Consider the following 18,266-nt stretch of genomic DNA (forward strand, 5'->3'; position numbering starts at 1 on the left):
ACACACACACTACCAATCAAAAGTTTGGGAGCAGAATGATTTTTTAAGCTCATCAAGGCTGCATTTATTTGATCAAAAATACAGAGAATAAAATAATAATGTGAAATATTATTATAATTTAAAATAAGTGTTTGAGCACATCTGCAGTTGTGGCTCATGAAACAGTCCTCACAGTTATATCAGAGTCCCGATGGTGACCCGATTATATGTCTTCTCTCTGGCTTGGCCTTAATTAGGCTCCACCAGACGCCTCTGATGATCGTTAGACCTGGCAGTGTGTATTATCTGGACGAGACCCAGGCGTCTTCCTCTTCCTGAACACACACTGTCCTTCACGTTTGTTAAGAACGGTTGCTGATCTCCTCTCGAGCGCGGTGAGATCCATGTGAAGGGCCTCGGCCATCTCTGCCTTCGTCATGGACACGAAGCGCCTGTTGCTGGCCAGACTCTCCAAACCTCCGGTGATCAGAGCCTGATGAACAAAACCAGAAGTATATGTCAAGTTTAAGATGGTTTTTATTTAATTCTCAGACATCTAAAGGTTTGGTCTCACCTCTTGAATGAGGAACTCAGCTGCACTCACTGGACCATACTGTCTGGATGCACTGATGCATGATGGGAAATGGAGTTCACGTCTGTTGGAAGATGAGATCTACGCTTTGTCTTATCTTTGTTATAATTGCAAAGAAACATCTTTTATTAATCGTAAAAACTTGCTAAAATTTTATTTTGTTAGTCACATCAGCCTGAAATCAAAAAGATCCTTATTTACCTTCTAAACATATTTATCTTCATCTTCCTCATGAAGTCCTTTTATTAAATGTAATAACTTGCAAAAGCGTTATTTTTGTTGTTTTTAATTTATAAAAACCTTGTTCATCCAAATAACAGAATAATTCTTAATACACCGTTATCTTCATCGTCATTATTGCGAACAAAGAAATTCTCGCTTAAGAATTATTTTGTTATTTTTAATTTAAAATCAACCTAAATTCACACATTTTATTTCTTAATTATGAAGAAACAAATTTGCTCATTAAATGTAAGCTTTTGCTAAAACGCTATTATTTTTAAATTTTCTCATTTACTATGTTCACCTTTAAAACGCCTTTAAATCCTTTCAAATTGATCGTTGTCTTCTTTGTAATTGCAAATGATTGAATTGCAAGATAAAAGTTGTTTTGTTAAATATAGTAACTTGCGAACATGATATATATATTTTTTTAATTCATAATCAACCTCAGATCTTAAATATCTAAGACTGTTAAATAAGGTTGTTTATCTTTTTAATACACATTTGTCTTCGACTTCCTCATAATTGCTGAGAAACAATGTTTGTGAAAATTTGCCGAAGCATTTTTATTACCACTCGAAATTGCTCAACTCACTCCTTAAAATGCTTTTCTTTTTGTTAATCTTCATCCTAATTGCAAAAATATTTCTTCCATCAAATGAAATGGTGTTATTTTTGTGTTATTGTCTTTTCCTTCGCTCTCACCTCAGTCTGGTGGTGTTATTGTTGGTGTTATTATTGGTGTTGGTGTTGGCGTGGTAATGAACATAAGCGCCCGCGGCCTCCGTCTCCTCCGCTCTGCTGTCTGTGATCTGTAGGGGGCGCTGGCTGGTCACTTGGGTGGCCATCGGGGTTCCTCTCTCCATCGTGAACCGATCCACATGATTTCCAAACAGGCCTCCTGCTCGCTTTTGAACAGAAGAAGAAAGAGGTGAGATACAGCTGTACAGCACATTTTACACATCTACCTAATCTTATCATCTCTGATCTGTTTTGTTCTCAACCCACCCTGTAGATCCCCTCCTCTCCGGTCTCATCCATGGCTCGGTCCATCTCCTCGTCATTCAGAAGATCTCCAGAAATGGCACGCTGAAGTTCAGGCGCGGCCTCCTCCTCGATGCTCCTCAGACCCGCCTGAGAGAACGAGAGATTGAGGCTAGGGCTGCACGAGTCGCAATCTTTTCAGTGAAAAGTTCTGTCAGTTCTGTGATCAGTAGTAAATCTCCATCTGAAGGCTAGAGAAACTCCAAATACAAATGCTTTACTGGCAAAATGCGCATGAGTATCGCATTCAATGAATCGCACAACCCTAATTAAAACTGTCCGATTGAAGCATTAAACGAATGCGGAGGAGATGAAGAGAGGTGTGACCTGTATCTCCGTGGTGTTCTTGTTCTTCTTGTTGGGCCGGTATCCGTAATATTCCTCCTGGCGCTTCATGAACTTCCTGAAGTGGTCCTGGATCAGGAACGTGGCGTAAAACTTCCCCACTGTTACCTCATCGTCTATGATTTGGGAAACATTTAATAATGCCAATATTATTGCGGTTTACTATTCTGTATCGTCCAATTTATTGGTGATACTGCATTACCTCCGATTGGTGGAATGACCTGGTCGAGCAGTTTCATACTGGTGCGTTTCCAGATCTTCTTAATAATCGCACGCAGCTCTTCATTAGCCTGCTCAAAATTACCTGATGGATGAATTTATGCTTTAATGGGTGAGTATAAACATCATTTTCATTAATGTATTTCAGATCTGCACCAGCTTACAATTTTCACTCAGAAATTGCTTGTAAATTTCACAAATATTGCCAATCGAAAAAACGCCTCAAACCTTCGGTTTTAATTTTCAGTGCCGTTCTGACGAGAGCGAACAGCGTGGCATTAAACGTCACGGTTCCATCGCTGTTCAGAGGCATGTTCATTGAAATCAGTCTCTAGAAACCAACGTGGAAACACCAAGAATTAATGATTATACTGGTATGTGCATATGAATGTGTTTGTGTGTTAAATGTGTCTTACCTTGCAGGCAACACGATGCGGGCAAAACTTTCCGAATCCAAGCGGTGGCTGGATTCTCCGCAGCAGCGTCACGACATCCAGGTGTTTAATGCGCCCCCTACAGAACAACATCACAATAACACAGATACTCAGATGCATCTTGTGTAAAATCAGCCTGAAATCAAAACAGACCATTTTTACATTTTTAATACACATTCCTGGTCTTATAGTGATATAACATCTTTGCACGTGATTGCAAATAAATAAGTTAAATGCAACAATATGAGTTATCTTTATTGGATTACATTACCAATCCCTTTTATTTTTTAAATCACTTTTTTACTATTCAATCAATTCCTGATGAAGTCAGAATGTAATATCCCATTGAAAAGTGTCTAATTATGTAGTTATAGTAGTGTTATTTGGCTTACGTTGCCTCAGGGTCATATTCAGCCCAGATCTTCTTGAACTCGTCTAAATGATGTGGCCCGAGTATCGACCAATCACGGGTCAGATAGTCAAAGTTGTCCATGATCACGGCAACAAACAAATTAATGATCTGCAAAACACAGAAAGATCGTATTTATGAGTTGAACGCACAAGAATGCCACCACAAAGTCATAATTTCAAGTGGGATTTTCTCCAAGCCCAGAGTTTCTGAGTTGCATGTCAACAAAATATATAGTTGATACAATGGATACGGCATTTATATTATATTTATATAATTTATGATAAAATATATAATGATTCTATTCATAAATGGGATAGAAACCTGACAAAGCAAAAACACCCCAATGTGCATTCTTTATTCCTTATTTTGTACATGTAAATTTCATTGCTCTGACCAAAGTATGAATGCATCTGGCTTAAAAATTATGTCTTCCCAACTCATAAATATGAGCTTCACTGGAGAACGTTGCAAGTTGATGTATGATGCATGTTTGAGCGAGAGTGAATACTCACAAGAAAAGCACAGAGCATGTAAAAACTCATGAAGTAGAGAATAGCGAATCCAGAGCCGCAGGTGTACTCCTCTCCAGGTAGGAATTCTGACTTGGGGTCACAACGTTGACCGTACAAACAGCCCAACATGATCTCATGCCACCCCTCGCCTGTGGCACACCTGAGGAACAGATACGTGTTTTCTCAAACATGCTCAAACTCGTACAGCAAAGAGTTCACGCTTCCTACCTGAACAGCAGTAGAACAGCTTGAGGAAATGTCTGGAAGTTGTTGTTACGGTTGATCACGCTTCCGTCTAATAGTGCGATTTTGCCAAACACCTGACAGAGAACAAGTAGATTATCATTAAGCACAACTCTGAATATATCGCACTCATTGTTGGTGTGTTTTTACCTGCATGCCGATGACAGCGTAGATAAAGAACAGCATAACGATGAGAAGAGCCACATATGGCAAAGCCTGAAAAAAACATTTACCATAAATGCACTTATATAAAATGTAAGAATTTTATCATATATCTTGCGTCTGCTAGACGTATTTTTTTAGAGTGTTTGCTCATCTGCAGTTCGTCTATAGGATGTTTCCTATCAGATGTCAAATATACATCTATTAGTTGTGGAGCATCAGACCTGGAATGATTTGATGAAGGTCCACAGCAGGTTGCGAATGCCCTCAAAACGGTTGAGCAGTTTCACCAGACGCATAACACGGAAAAGCCTGAAGAGTGTGATTGACACGCTCATATTCTCAGAGTCCTGAAGAACCAAGAAAATGCTTGAGAATCTGTGGATAACGCCAGCATAGATCTTTTTTGTAAGAACACATCAAAGCTTTACTTACTGCTATGGCTTGCATTGGATTCACTTCCTGTAAAGAATGAAAATGTAAGATAGTGATTAAACTTTGAATCTTGTGAATCCATTTCAGTTGCAATGTTGGACTATTTTGCCCCCAGAGCTGGGTAGATTACTTGCCAATTGTAATCTGTTACTGATTTCAAATTACATGAAAAACGCTGTAAGTAAAATTGCTGATGTAATGTTGAAAAACTTCTTAAACTTGTCATGATTTTTGTAAATCAGTGATCAAATGCTGTGTAACACCTGACTAATGACTGATCTCTGAGTGAATGTCCACAAAACTGGAGACTTTCTGTGTAAATAAACAGCTATTTAAGAAAGGAACATTTAAAAGATAAAAAATAGGAATAAGGGGGAATCTATACATCAAGAATATTTTATTGCTATTGTGTATTTAATCATGCAATCCATAATAAAAGTAACTGTTGTCTGAATACAGGTATTTTAAAATGCAATATACATTACAAGTAGATAGATTTTGGAATCTGATTAGGTAATCCAGATTACATTCAATCAGTTCCTACCCAGCTCTGCTTGCAGGAATAATAGTAATTGTAGCTGTGAAATAATAAAAAATGTTTGTAAATATTTACAGAACAGCCAGTGAGACAATACAGTCCACCCTGAGCAGCAAGAGCCGCCTGGAAATAAAGAAAATACCAGAGGAAATGAGTGAAAGCCAATATCAGCACTCACATCAGGTAGAGTCGATTCATTGTGAAACTTACATCAATTTCACTTAGTATGACGTCAACAATACTGCCCACCACGATTATGAAATCAAAGACATTCCAGGGGTCCCCGAAGTAACCCTACCAGAGAGAAACACTTCTTAAAAGCAGTATGCTGCACTTAAGTATTTAAGAAGTAGTGTCCCTGGAGCTCAAAAGCAGTCATCAGTAGCTCAGGTATATTTGTAGAAATAGACAACAATACATGTATATGTATACATGTATGGGTCAAAATTATACATTTTTCTTTTTCAGCCAAAAATCATTAGGATATTAAGTAAAAATCATGTTCCATGAAGATATTTTGTCAATTTCCTAATGTAAATATACCAAAATATATTTTTTTAATTATTAATATGCATTGCTAAGAACTCCATTTGGACAACTTTAAAGATAATTTTCTCAATATTTAGATTTTGTTGCAACCTCAGATTCCAGATTTTCAAATAGTTGAGTCTCAGACAAATATTGTCCTCCTAACAAACCATACATTAATTGGAAGATTATTTATTCAGCCTTCAGATGACGTATAAATCTCAATAAATAAAAAAAAGACCCTAATGACTGGTTTTTAGGTCACATATTAGCAGTTTTCCGGCAGCAATCTAAATGAAGGGCTCACCTTTGCTTTGAAGGCTCCAAGTTTGAGGATCATTTCTACTGTAAACAGTACAGTGAAGATGACGTTCAGCATGTCTGAAAGATGGGTGATGTGATCTGATTGATTACAGTGCTGAAGGATAAAGAAATGAGACTCGGTTTGATTCAAACTAATAATCAAATAATCTGTTTCTTCTAGGATTGTAACAGTGTTCTCACCTGCATCCCCAGACACATGGTGTTGAGCATGATGAGGAGAAACATCAGGTACTCGAAGTAACAAGAAGTGACGATGTACCACACTTTGTACTGATGAGGGTTTTTAGGGATGTAGCATCTCAGAGGTCGGGCCTTCAGTGCGTACTGGACACACTGACGCTGCGAAAGTGCATGCAAAAACACATTACAATCTAGAATCATGTAACTTCATCTTGCCATTGGTTGAGTCACGCTTAGTACCTGGTTTTTGTCCAGCTCGCAGTTTTTATACTCCTGCTCTCCCTGTTCTTGGAAGGTGACGATAACGAAGCCCACAAAGATGTTCATCATGAAGAAGGCGATGAGGATGAGGTAAACGATGAAGAAGATGGAAATCTCAATGCGGTTGTTGTAAATTGGGCCAACATTTTCCAAATTCGAGTCGATGGCTTTATACAACAAGCTGCGCACACAGGTGCAATAAGGAAAATGTGTTCAATATTTTCATCAAAAGCTACACTATACTGCCAAAAGTATTGGGACACCAGTTTTACAGCAACAGATTGGACAGGGCCCTTTTTCTATTATAACATGTCAATGCATCTGTGTATAAAGCAAGGTTAAAAAGAGACTGGTCTAGTTTGACTTTAAATGCAGACCTTGAGCCAAAAACTTATCACCAAACACCAATGACTTGACATGCACTATATGGACAAAAGTATTGGCACTTCTTTAGAACAGAAAAAGGCACTGTGGCAACAGAGATGTAAACATAATTCATGGATTTAAAAATTGTATTTCCATCCAACAATTTTGGAAGTGTCTAAAATGACTGTCACCAGTCACTGGTGTTTGGTGATGAGTTTTTGGCTAAAGGTCTGCATTTAAAGTCAAACTAGACCAGTCAAGTTCTTCCACACTGACTCAATCAATCATTTATTTTTGAACCTTGCCTTATACACAGAGGCATTGTCATGCTAGAATAAAAAAGGGTCCCTATAAAATTAGAAGCACACAATTCTCTAGAATATAAGTTAACACTTTAGAATACTGTTCCATCATTAGTGAATAACTACACAAGAACACATGAGTAACCCAATATTAGCAATCTATTAACCTAGTATCTAACAAGAAACTCTAATTAATGAATAAAGTAATAGTCTTGAAATGTAGTAATTCTTCAGTCCATATTAGGGAGTTATCATGCTTTTCACTTTATTATACTGATCCAAGTAATTAGTAGCTCCTTTAGAAGGATTTGGCAATCCCTGGTCATTACTAGTGGGTTACCGCGAACTTCATTTTTGAATTCATTATGCATAATTCACATTAATTATGAACATGTATACAGTAGTTCTTAGGAGTTATCCAGGATATAGGAAAAAAAATTGTAGTTTTTGATTAGCTAATAATGAACTATACCAGTTTCAACTGAGTGCTATTACTTAATCGTTAATCAGAGTTTCTATTTCGGTAATAGTAGTTACTACAATGTTAATAGTGCGTAAGTCATTTGTCCCTGTGTAGTTATTCATTAACGACGGAACAGTACTCTAAAGTGTCACCAAATATAAATATATGCTTAAACATTAAGATTTGTACTCGTGGAAATTACTAAAGTAGTCATATCTGTTAATCAGAAGGGGATGTCCCAATATTTTTGGCAATGTAGTGTGTATGAAGACAAATAGAGCTACTGTACAAATGGGAACCGTGCTGGCAAAATGAGTCACAACAAGCATTTTAAACAAGCATAAACAAATTTTTACATTCTAGACCTTCATAATTATGTATGAGTTGACAGAATCGGACTAAAAAATGACTGAGCTACGACTTTTTGAAGTCAACGGAATCATCAAAGTCAATTTTGAGAGTTTACGTTTTCGACCAAAGTCTTAAGTTTTTCAATTATTTTGCGTGTAGCTCAAAATTAGCCTTTGTGCATTCACACTCATTTTGCCAACACTGGCCACAAGTATAACAGGAAGTTGTTCATTAAAACCTACTCTGGCCAGCCTTCAAATGTTGACACGGTGAAGAGAGCAAGCATGCCGTTCAGTATGCTGTCAAAGTTTAAGTCACTGTTCATCCATGTACGGTGACCGAGCACCATGTCGTGAAGAGCATTTTCCTGGTGTTTTATAAACATTCCCCTGAGAGCATCACCGAGAGAGAAAGTTATGTAGAATTGGAGAGTTTTGAGATCTCAGAGTAAAGAAGGAAAATTCAACCTTACTGGCATTCTTCTGCCGTCATCTTGAGTGGGTCTGTGCAGAAAAAAAATTTCCCCTGTCGGATTAACAGAAAAAAAAAACATTAAATTAAACCAGACTCAAAAATCATATATGCATAGATGCTAAAGAGCAAACTATCCTACCTTAAAAAGCTGAACACCAATGCAGGCAAACATGAAATCCAAGAGCATCGTGACTAAAACGATGTTGCCGATGGTCTTGATGGCCACAAACACACACTGGACCACATGCTAAAAGACAGCAAAGACATGATGAGGAACAGGGAGACATTTGTCATGTAATAAAAATAAACACCCTGAGACGACTCACTTTGAGACCTTTAGCTCGATTTATGGCTCGTAAAGGTCTCAGCACTCTCAAGACCCTGAGGATTTTTACCACCGAGATGGCACTTGATCTGTGGAGAGACATGAGGACTGTAAGAGAACATTTGTCATTTTCCCTGTTTGTGGAAAAATGCTATGTAAAGCTACATTCATGACAGCTACAACAACAGCAAGATTTTTAATGTTTTTTTAAAGAAGTCTCTTCTGCTCACCAGGCATGCATTTATTCGATCCAAATTTAAGCAAAAGCAGTAACATGTTTAAATATATTTACTACTTAAAATAACTGCTTTCTAGTTGAATGTATTTAAAAATGTTATCTGTTTCTGTGATTTAAAACCTGAATTTTAACATCTTTATTCCAGTCACAGGATCCTTCAGAAATAATTCTAAAATTCTGATTTGCTGCTCAAAAAACATTTATTCTTCTTTAAAAAACATTAGAAATCTTACTGTTAACAAAAAAAAACCTTTGACTGGTAGTGTATATTTCCATTGCTCTAAGTCTGCTCTATTTCTATGTCAGAAAAAGGCTGGATTGCTCTGAAATCTCACTCCATTCCCATGGACAGCAGGGAGACACCGACAACAATCAGGTCCAGGATGTTGAAAGAATTACGGCAGAAAGACCCTTTGTGTAAGAAGGCACCATACGTGGTCATCTGCAGTGGACAAAGAAGCATTGAACCATTCACAGAATCAAAACGCAACAAAACAGCTTCAAACAAACTGAAGCGTCATCCCACCTTCAGAACGATCTCAGCGGTAAAGACTGAAGTGAAGACATAATCAGCATAGGCCAGGACCTGGAGCACAGTAAGAAAGGTAGCTGTTGAAGGCAACTGTAGGAACAAGTAGATGAAGGCAAGCCTAGAGATTGTGTACCTGGTTCCTGAAGGACATGGGGTCGATGGGGTCTTCTGCAGCCAATGAGATACTGCTAAGCAGGATGAAGAGGAGGATGATGTTGGTGAAGGTTGTAGCATTGATGATGCGATGGCAGAGTTTGCGGAACCTGAGCAGGAAAATCAAAAGAAACCCTAATTAACAGTAGCAATGTTTCAATCAACCCTACTTTTCTTAGTGATGTTTAGTGCTGGTTTAGACTGTTGTGGTCCACGATCACAAATGTTTTATGCAATATTCAATTTTTGTTAAATTTGGATCTCTTGGACGAAACCCAGCTAGTAAAACTCCCAATATGTATGAGGGGTGATGAAAATGCAGGTGAGATTTTACTTGTTCTGTGGGCCGAAGATGAAGAAGGAACTGGCCTCTGGCATGGGTACCACTGTCTCCTTCAGTTGCAGGTCTGCCATTGGACGAGGCCGAGGACTGAGGGGAATATCTGGCTCCTCCTCCTCATCGTCACCTGCCCAACAAGTCCATCAAAATGTCAGACTGACCTAACGGTAAGCCATAAGACCTTGTAAACTAAGCTAAACTATCTTTTGTTTTACCTGGAAAATCAGCAGGAGGAAATGGATCTTTAATCTCGTTCACATTTGATTCAAATTCGTCCACTTTGAGCTGCACGTTAACATAAAGAAACTGAGTCAGATTAGCCTTTAATTTGTTTTTGTTTTTTTGTAGACATAATTGTCCAAATCGGGCATTAGTGTAATGTCAGTTAACATGTCTTATTACACACAAATTCATTATTAATACTACAAAAGTAGTTCAATCGAGAGCATTGAGTGAGTTCCTCACTTCTTTTATTTGATTAACATTAATGAGACAGATGGCCTGTATTAAGACTTACAGTAATGAACAGATCTAATATAATGTTACACATCCAACGTTTTTTCCACAATAGTTTCCCAAATGTTCTCTTAAGGCATAACTTACATGCATTGTCTAAATTCAAGAATCGTCTAAAAACACATATCTTACATCTTTATTTGACCCTCTAATTCTAGTACTTAATTGACTTTTTCAGCTTTAGTTAGTCTGTAAAGTTGCTGTTTGAGCAACTGCTAAATGACTAAGGCTACGTTCACAATGCAAGGCTTAATGCTCAATTCCGATTTTTTGAAAAAAATAAATTTTTTTTGCAAGGCCGTTCACATTTCCAATTAAATGCGACCTTTTGTGATGATCTGTGTGAACGTGAAATGACCCAGAAGTGACCCGCATGCGCAGAAGAGTACTCTACGCTCAACGACGTCACTCGTTGTTTGCGGAAGTAGCTAACGTTAAACATGGATGTCAACAACAGTGTAGTCAACAGCGGAGCTCTTTTTGCAATATTAAAGTTATTTTCCCAACGGAGCCAGCACAATTACAATCTTCTCGTTTTAAGAAAAAAATTAAAAAGAAGGAGGAGAGCAAGGTCGCATTTCAAAAGATTGGATACGTATCGGATTCAGGACCACATACCCAAGTGGCCTGGGTCACATTTGAAAAGATCGGATCTGTGTCGTTCAGACTGTCATGAAAAGATCAGACACAGGTCGCATTGGGGGAAAAAAATTGGAATTGAGTCGTTTCAGCCTGCAGTGTGAATGTAGCCTAAATGTAAATGCAAAATACATTTCTAACATTTCATATAATAACGTCATTCTGTTACAGGTGGTTTTGACCTTGGCTGTGGTGGGAATCCCATCAGTCTTGGCTCTCTGCTCAGCTAGTTTCTTTGCCAGCATGGCCTTTTCTTCCTCTGCCTTATCAGGTAGGTTTTCTCTACACCAAGAACAAACTAAACATCAGAAATGTCTGTAAAAGTCACTTTTCCCTGCTATTTGACCTTTGGCACTCACCTAAGAAGTCTCTTCCGCATCTTCTCCTCTGCCTTTTCTTTCTGGGCAGATGTCAGACTCTCTGCCTCGGCCAAGTTATCTACCGCAATTGCCAGGAAGACGTTCAAGAGGATATCTGCAGTTAACTGCTCAGGAAAATCATATTCTTTATCCATATCACAGGCCATTTATACAACTCACACATCTGTTGCATGAAGGATACAGTTACCACAGATGAACAGGATAATGAAGTAAATGCTGACCAGGATTCCAGGCATGGCAGGACCTCCGTGTGCCAAGATGCCATCATACATGACGTAGTTCCAGTCTTCACCTGTGAGGATCTAAAACAGAGACACTGGATAAGCACTGTGAATCAAAACATCTTGCTGTCATATCACACCAGCAAACATACACTTGTTCACATCCTTCTCTTCACTCTCTGAGGCACAAGTCTCCAAACTCATCCTTTCTTATCATCCTACTACTTGTCCCATTGATCCTATTCCATCTCCTCTCATTCAAGCCATTTCTCCTGCAGTTGTACCTGCACTCACTCACATCATCAACACATCCCTCCACACTGGTGTTTTTCCCTCATCATTTAGACAGGCACGTATAACTCCACTACTTAAGAAACTCACCCTCAACCCATCTCCTTTAGAGAACTACAGACCAGTTTCCCTTCTTCCTTTCATTGCAAAAAACTTGAACGAGCTGTGTTCAAACAAGTCTCTACATTTCTCACACACAACAACCTCCTTGACAGCAACCAATCTGGCTTCAGAAGTGGACATTCAACTGAGACGGCCTTGCTCTCAGTTGTTGAAGCTCTAAGACTGACAAGAGCGGAATCCAAATCTTCAGTACTTATCCTGCTTGATCTTTCCGCTGCTTTTGACACATGGCAAATCATTAGGTTCTGTCATTCAGAAACATGGCTTTTCATTCCAATGCTATGCTGATGACACTCAACTCTACCTCTCATTCCATCCTGATGTTCCGACGGTAGCTGTTTGCATCTCAGCTTGTCTAACAGACATTTCTTACTGGATAAAGGACCATCACCTTCAACTCAACCTTGCCAAGACAGAACTGCTTGTGATTCCAGCAAACCCATCGTTTCATCACAATTTCACCATCCAGTTAGGCACATCAACAATAACTCCTTCAAAAACAGCCATATACCTTGGAGTTATGATTGATGATCATATAACTTTCTCAGACCACGTTGTTAAAACTGTAGCTGCTTGCATTAAATTCAAGGCATTAATGTTTGCCTACACAACCACCACTGGCTCTGCACCCCTTTACTTAGATTCATTACTTAAGACTTATGTGCCTCTAGAAGCTTGCGTTCTGCAAGTGAATGTCACTTGATTGAGCCATCTCAAAGAAGCACAAAGTCACTATTTCTGACTTTTAAATTAAATGAGCAGCTGAGTCCTTAGCCATCTTCAAGAATCAGCTTAAAACACATCTCTTCCATCTTTAAAAAATAAATAAATAAATAAATAAAAATCTTAAAAAAAAAAAAAACTAAAACTTGCTTTCTAATCTTTGTATTCTATCTTTTTTTAATTTATTATACAATTAACAAAAGCAAAATAAGGCATCAAACTCTAGCTTGCTTTATTCTTTTTCTGTTCTATCTGTTTTCTTTTTATTATATGATTTTAAAAACCCTTGCAACGTGAACTTTGTTAACTGAGACTTGTTATAGCACTTGTATATCATTGCTCTTTTGTTGTTTCTGATTGCTTCCATTGCCCTCATTTGTTAGTCGCTTTGGATAAAAGCGTCTGCTGAATTATGAAATATAAATTTAATATGAATGAAAAACTCACCTGGAAAACCGTGATCAGAGCCTGAGGAAAATTGTCAAAGTTGCTCCGTCTCACATGATCATCTGGAAAATTAAACTTCCCCCCGAAAACCTGCATACCAAGCAGGGCGAAGATGACGATGAAGAGGAAGAGGAGCAGCAGGAGCGAGGCAATGGATCGCACAGAGTTCAAGAGCGACGCCACAAGATTGTTCAGTGATGTCCAGTACCTGAAAATCATGCACAATTCCAGTAAATTTTGATGCAGGCATATTACTTTTAAAAGTAACTTTCTCCAACACTGGTCAAGAATCATGTACCGGGTTACTTTGAAGAGGCGCAGCAGCCGAATGCAACGCAGTATGGAGATCCCCATGACAGACATAACATCCATGCGTACGAGAATGAGCTCAAGGATTCCCACAGACACCACAAAGCAGTCAAAACGGTTAAAGAGGGACATGAAGTACGATGGCAGGCCCATCGCGTACATCTTCATGAACATCTCCACCGCAAACAGAGACAACAGCACTTTATTGGTATTGTCTGCAAATAAGGTAAAAACAATGTAAGTAACTGGCTAAAATCAAAATACCTGATTGAAGCTGGTCTTTTATGATGTTACATTGGTAGTTTATTGTCAATTGGCAGAATGTTTAAGACTTTTTTTTTTATTTAATGACTAGAAATTGTGAATATAACAAAGTTTATTCTTTGGATTCCACAGAAGAGGGGAAGTCATACAGGTTTGAAACAGCCTGAGGGTGAGTAAATGATGAAGAAGTTGTGTTTCTGACTGAATCATTAGATAAAAGTAACAGAGAAAGTACACTGCAGTAGTTTGCAAATATTAAAACGTAGTCTTGTTTTGGGATATAAATGAGGAGTGATGTAACTGGGCGCAGAACTGAACCTTGAAATTTGGTGAGAGACTCGGTCTGACCGTGGTGCTCTGTTGCAATTGCCAGAGTGTTGAAGAACACCAGCAAAATCACCAGCCAATGGAACAGCCTGGACTTAACCCATGCACGACATTTCCTCCTAAAAAAACGGTTCCAGCGCCGAGCATGTCGACTGTAAAAGGCACATAAATTAAAAGAATTTAAATGTAAAAAATAAAAGTTTATATATGATATATAGTCAATCATTCCTAGCAATTGATTGCTCAACTTACACATAATACATGAGTTTGTTGAGTGCTTCAAGCTCATAGAGGGTTTCGGTGTCAGATCCATCCTGTAGTGGAAGCAGACCTGTGGAGACCAATCCCTGACAGTATTGTACCAGACTTAATTTACAATGGCTGTAGCCAAATACAAGTGTACTTGTGAATGTGTTTGAGCACCTTGCCCCTCGTGGTCATTGTCCATGACCTCTGCCTGTGTGATCCACTCCATGTATCCCTTCAGATCCTCGTCAAACTGCTGACGCTCCCTCAGTTTCTGATACTCTCCGCTTCGAGAACTCTTCTCTCTCTCCTTAGTGAACTCGCTGACAACAAAGAGAAGGACAGGGATCAGATCATTTACAGTTAAATTGCTCAGTAAATAGGGATAGTTCACCCAAAAATAAAAATTCGGTCAGTAATAACTTAACCATCACGTCGTTCCGAACCCTTAAGGCCTGAATCTTCAGAAGACAAATCAAGATAATTTTGATAAAATCAGAGAGCTTTCTGAAGATGCATAGATAGCAACATAAACACGTTCATTGTTAAAATAGTCCATGAGTGGTTCACAATGACTGAGACAGAAGGGAATGAATTGTAAAAAAAAAAGTTATTTTTGTTTTCTTTGCGCACAAAAAGTATTGTCGTAGCTTCATAAAATAGCCACTGATGTCATATGCACTATTTAACAATGTCCTTACTACCTTTCCAGGCCTTGGACGTGTCAATTCCATTACTGTCAGAAAGCTCTCAGATTTTATAAAAATATATACATTTTTGTTCTGAAGATGAACAAAGGTCTTACAGGTTTGGAACAATATAAGGCTGTGTAATTTATTTTCCATTTTTGGGTGAACTATTCCTTTTAAAGAAGGTTACTGAAATGAATCTTGGTACTCCACCAGTAAAAAGTTGGGACATACCAATATCAGTAGAACGATACTGATACTAAAGACCACAAATGTTTGGACTTACCCGCACAGAACCCCCAGAACTAGATTCAAGATGAAGAATGAGCCCAAGAGGATCAGAGTCACAAAATACAGCCAGGGCCACTCCATTCCAATCGCGTCATTTACCTGTAATAGGTAAAGAGTTAGCCTTTTCATCCCTATAATTGTCCTCTATCTCAGTGGTTCCCAACATATTTGATGTCTCCTTTATCTGACACACCCATTTGAATAAAATGTGTTCGGTTGGGAACCACTGCTCTTGTGTAACCATTCAGGTGTCACTGACCCAGTACAGAACATCCGTCCAGCCTTGAGTGGTGATGCACTGGTATACTGTGAGCATGGAAAATCCCAGATTGTCAAAGTGGGTAATGCCGTTATTCGGCCCGGGCCAACCACCGCGGCACTCGGTTCCATTTAGAGTGCAACGCCGTCCATTTCCGGCCTGAGCGCACGGAGCCGCCTGCGCATCATCCCCCGTGGCGATGATATCTGTGACATGACAGAGCGTAGATCACAAGCCTACATTTTTATTTACTGAAGATGGTAAATATCAACATCAGTTTTTGACATCAAATTAATGTTGACATTAGGGGACAGATTTACTAAACCGGGACAATTAGCATGAGAGCCCAGTCCCAAAACAGCGCCAATGGGTGTGGAACTTTCAGAGGGCCATATAATGACAACACACAAATTAAAGAACCAGGTGGCAACATCTTATTTACATATCAATCAATGCAATATACCAAGCTCAGCAGAAATTAGTGTAGTCACAAATAAGCAGAACCGGTGCTCATCAGGGATGGGTGATCTTCACTAATAAGTTCAAGATTTGCTTTTTTGGGCGCTAAATAATGGCGCAAACACCAGTAATCTGACCAGTTCAAATGTTAGTAAATCACATTTTGTGATTTATTTTAATACTCTCCTCCCATATATTTGATGTCTGAAAGGGAATCTCCTACAATTACATTAACATTCAATAAGTTCATACCTGTCCATACCTTTTCAGTGGAAATGTTTTACTGTGCGTCTTTAGTAAATCCTGACAATACTATTTTAATGCCAAAAGACGTTTTGCACTTATGTAAACTGTTCGTAAATCTGGCCGTAGAAGTTAAACTGACACTTAATTTTGGTCACCTGACGTTGCAACCAAAATTGTACTAAATTTCTGCATCTTATGATGTTGTGTGCTTGCTGGGTAGATTTTGGTTTTGTCTTAATCCACCTCAGTGGGGTATTTAATATATATATATTTTTTACATCTTGCCTCATTTCTCACCTGTGCCGACGTGGTAACATGTTTTATGCATTTTGCATTTGAAAAGCTCCAGGCCTATGATGGCGTAGATGGTGACCATGAAGAAGACCAGCAGAGAGATGTGGAACAGGGGCAGCATGGATTTGAGAATGGAGCTCATCACCACCTGCAGGCCTGGAGGAGACATTACACTTGAACCTGCCAACTCGAGAAATGAGACAGGTGAGCAGAGTAAGGTGATGATGGCACTTACTGGGGACCCCAGAGACGAGCCTCAGGGGCCGCAGGACTCTAAACGCTCGGAGGGCTTTCATGTCAAACCCGCCTTTCTGTTCCACTGGCGCTTCCACACCGCTGATGTTATTGATGAAGTCCACAACAACAGTGAACAACCTGAGAGGCATCACACAGTAACTGTTAGTAATTGTGTAGGATATTTCTGTCCATATTCAGGGAGTGGTGTGTGTGTGTGTGTGTGTGTGTGTCTTACCCCATTGTCACAATGACAAAATCTAATATATTCCAGCAGTTCCGCAAATAAGCATCGGTGTGAAAGAGAAGCCCGTACGCCACGATCTTCAGGAAACATTCCATAGTGAATATGATGAGAAAAATGTACTCGAGACTCTCCTGTGAAAGCACACACACACACAAAACATTGAGATGAATGCATCTGTCAGCACACTTCAGTACAACCAACCATCAAACACAAGGTGTTTGGTGTCCATTGTGGCTTTTCTACTTCAGAACATTTTTGTTCTGACTTTGAATATCTGTCTCAACATGTCTTTTTACATTCTGGCAACTGACAGACGTCAAATTTGGTGGAAATGTGATGAAGAGATGCTAGAGCCTGACACTTTCCTCCGGTTTCAGCTGAGGCAGTTTGAAAACGATCCTGGCATAGACGTTGTGAATTTTACAGCCAACATGGTATTTACTGTTAGCTTGAAGTGAACACTGTTTGTTTCTATTGACATATATTGTAGATAGATAGATAGATAGATAGATAGATAGATAGATAGATAGAAAAAAGACAATATGCATTACTTTATTACCACTGAAATGCTTTGAAGTTGACCTTATTACAAATTGAACAATCTGACATATCAAATTACAAAGCACAACATCTTTAGATAACACCGCAGTGATGAGAGAGTGCGGTGACTGTATGAAAGCATATAGTTTGAGTTTGTGGCTAATTTTAAAGCGTCCACACATGCAGGCGTCCCAGCGGCATGCAGCCGAGGCACCTGCTTCTTTCAGTCACCTGAGTCAAGGTCAAGCATGCTTACAGGGGTTTAGTGGGATGAATATCAGGCATTGGGTGTCAGTTATTCTGCCAAAAGACTAACTTAACAATGATTTATTTGGGATATAGTTCAATGTCAGTGTTTTATAAGAACGTTATATATACATATGGAAGCATTTAAATTAGCCGTGTTTTAGTATGGGTATGTAAACTATCTACAGTAGTTGAAGACTGTATAAAAAGGGTGTGTTTGGGGGTGGAGTCTGTAGGTGTATATGGGTCGACAGCTGCTGAAAAAGGGTTAAGGGAGTGTATGAGGGTGTGGTCTATAGGT

The 18,266-nt window shown here is 38.9% G+C and overlaps 1 protein-coding gene and 2 long non-coding RNA genes across 3 annotated transcripts in view; 2 read left to right on the forward strand and 1 right to left on the reverse strand.

Annotated features, from left to right (window-relative positions):
- The window catches only part of cacna1sa (calcium channel, voltage-dependent, L type, alpha 1S subunit, a), a 21,591-nt gene continuing 3,325 nt past the window's right edge, over positions 1-18,266 (reverse strand). Inside the window, exons 3-43 of the mRNA XM_059568874.1 lie at positions 17,171-17,310; positions 16,934-17,073; positions 16,702-16,854; positions 15,700-15,905; positions 15,436-15,539; positions 14,638-14,783; positions 14,467-14,545; positions 14,206-14,366; positions 13,613-13,838; positions 13,315-13,522; positions 11,691-11,811; positions 11,489-11,603; positions 11,312-11,411; positions 10,190-10,259; positions 9,969-10,101; positions 9,615-9,744; positions 9,476-9,535; positions 9,285-9,391; positions 8,713-8,800; positions 8,526-8,633; positions 8,385-8,437; positions 8,155-8,301; positions 6,410-6,611; positions 6,170-6,328; positions 5,973-6,083; positions 5,348-5,431; positions 5,213-5,260; positions 4,600-4,626; positions 4,389-4,514; positions 4,153-4,218; positions 3,988-4,079; positions 3,760-3,919; positions 3,228-3,355; positions 2,818-2,914; positions 2,630-2,732; positions 2,385-2,486; positions 2,165-2,298; positions 1,802-1,927; positions 1,499-1,701; positions 554-635; positions 1-472 (exon numbers count right to left, since the gene is read on the reverse strand). Of these exons, the coding sequence (XP_059424857.1) occupies positions 263-472; positions 554-635; positions 1,499-1,701; positions 1,802-1,927; positions 2,165-2,298; positions 2,385-2,486; positions 2,630-2,732; positions 2,818-2,914; positions 3,228-3,355; positions 3,760-3,919; positions 3,988-4,079; positions 4,153-4,218; positions 4,389-4,514; positions 4,600-4,626; positions 5,213-5,260; positions 5,348-5,431; positions 5,973-6,083; positions 6,170-6,328; positions 6,410-6,611; positions 8,155-8,301; positions 8,385-8,437; positions 8,526-8,633; positions 8,713-8,800; positions 9,285-9,391; positions 9,476-9,535; positions 9,615-9,744; positions 9,969-10,101; positions 10,190-10,259; positions 11,312-11,411; positions 11,489-11,603; positions 11,691-11,811; positions 13,315-13,522; positions 13,613-13,838; positions 14,206-14,366; positions 14,467-14,545; positions 14,638-14,783; positions 15,436-15,539; positions 15,700-15,905; positions 16,702-16,854; positions 16,934-17,073; positions 17,171-17,310 (5,055 nt within the window). The 3' untranslated portion in view covers positions 1-262. The remainder of the gene's footprint in view (positions 473-553; positions 636-1,498; positions 1,702-1,801; positions 1,928-2,164; positions 2,299-2,384; positions 2,487-2,629; positions 2,733-2,817; positions 2,915-3,227; positions 3,356-3,759; positions 3,920-3,987; positions 4,080-4,152; positions 4,219-4,388; positions 4,515-4,599; positions 4,627-5,212; positions 5,261-5,347; positions 5,432-5,972; positions 6,084-6,169; positions 6,329-6,409; positions 6,612-8,154; positions 8,302-8,384; positions 8,438-8,525; positions 8,634-8,712; positions 8,801-9,284; positions 9,392-9,475; positions 9,536-9,614; positions 9,745-9,968; positions 10,102-10,189; positions 10,260-11,311; positions 11,412-11,488; positions 11,604-11,690; positions 11,812-13,314; positions 13,523-13,612; positions 13,839-14,205; positions 14,367-14,466; positions 14,546-14,637; positions 14,784-15,435; positions 15,540-15,699; positions 15,906-16,701; positions 16,855-16,933; positions 17,074-17,170; positions 17,311-18,266) is intronic.
- Positions 2,823-5,316, forward strand: LOC132159429 (uncharacterized). The gene is made up of 3 exons (XR_009437842.1): positions 2,823-2,898; positions 4,336-4,572; positions 5,215-5,316. It is a non-coding gene; the product is annotated as an uncharacterized LOC132159429 (long non-coding RNA).
- Positions 6,202-17,583, forward strand: LOC132159427 (uncharacterized). Its single transcript, XR_009437840.1, has 7 exons — positions 6,202-6,336; positions 6,465-6,520; positions 9,302-10,141; positions 11,301-11,400; positions 16,748-16,902; positions 17,053-17,090; positions 17,493-17,583. It is a non-coding gene; the product is annotated as an uncharacterized LOC132159427 (long non-coding RNA).

This window comes from Carassius carassius, chromosome 16 (assembly GCF_963082965.1).
Source record: "Carassius carassius chromosome 16, fCarCar2.1, whole genome shotgun sequence".
In the NCBI taxonomy this organism is placed as follows: Eukaryota; Metazoa; Chordata; class Actinopteri; order Cypriniformes; family Cyprinidae; genus Carassius; species Carassius carassius.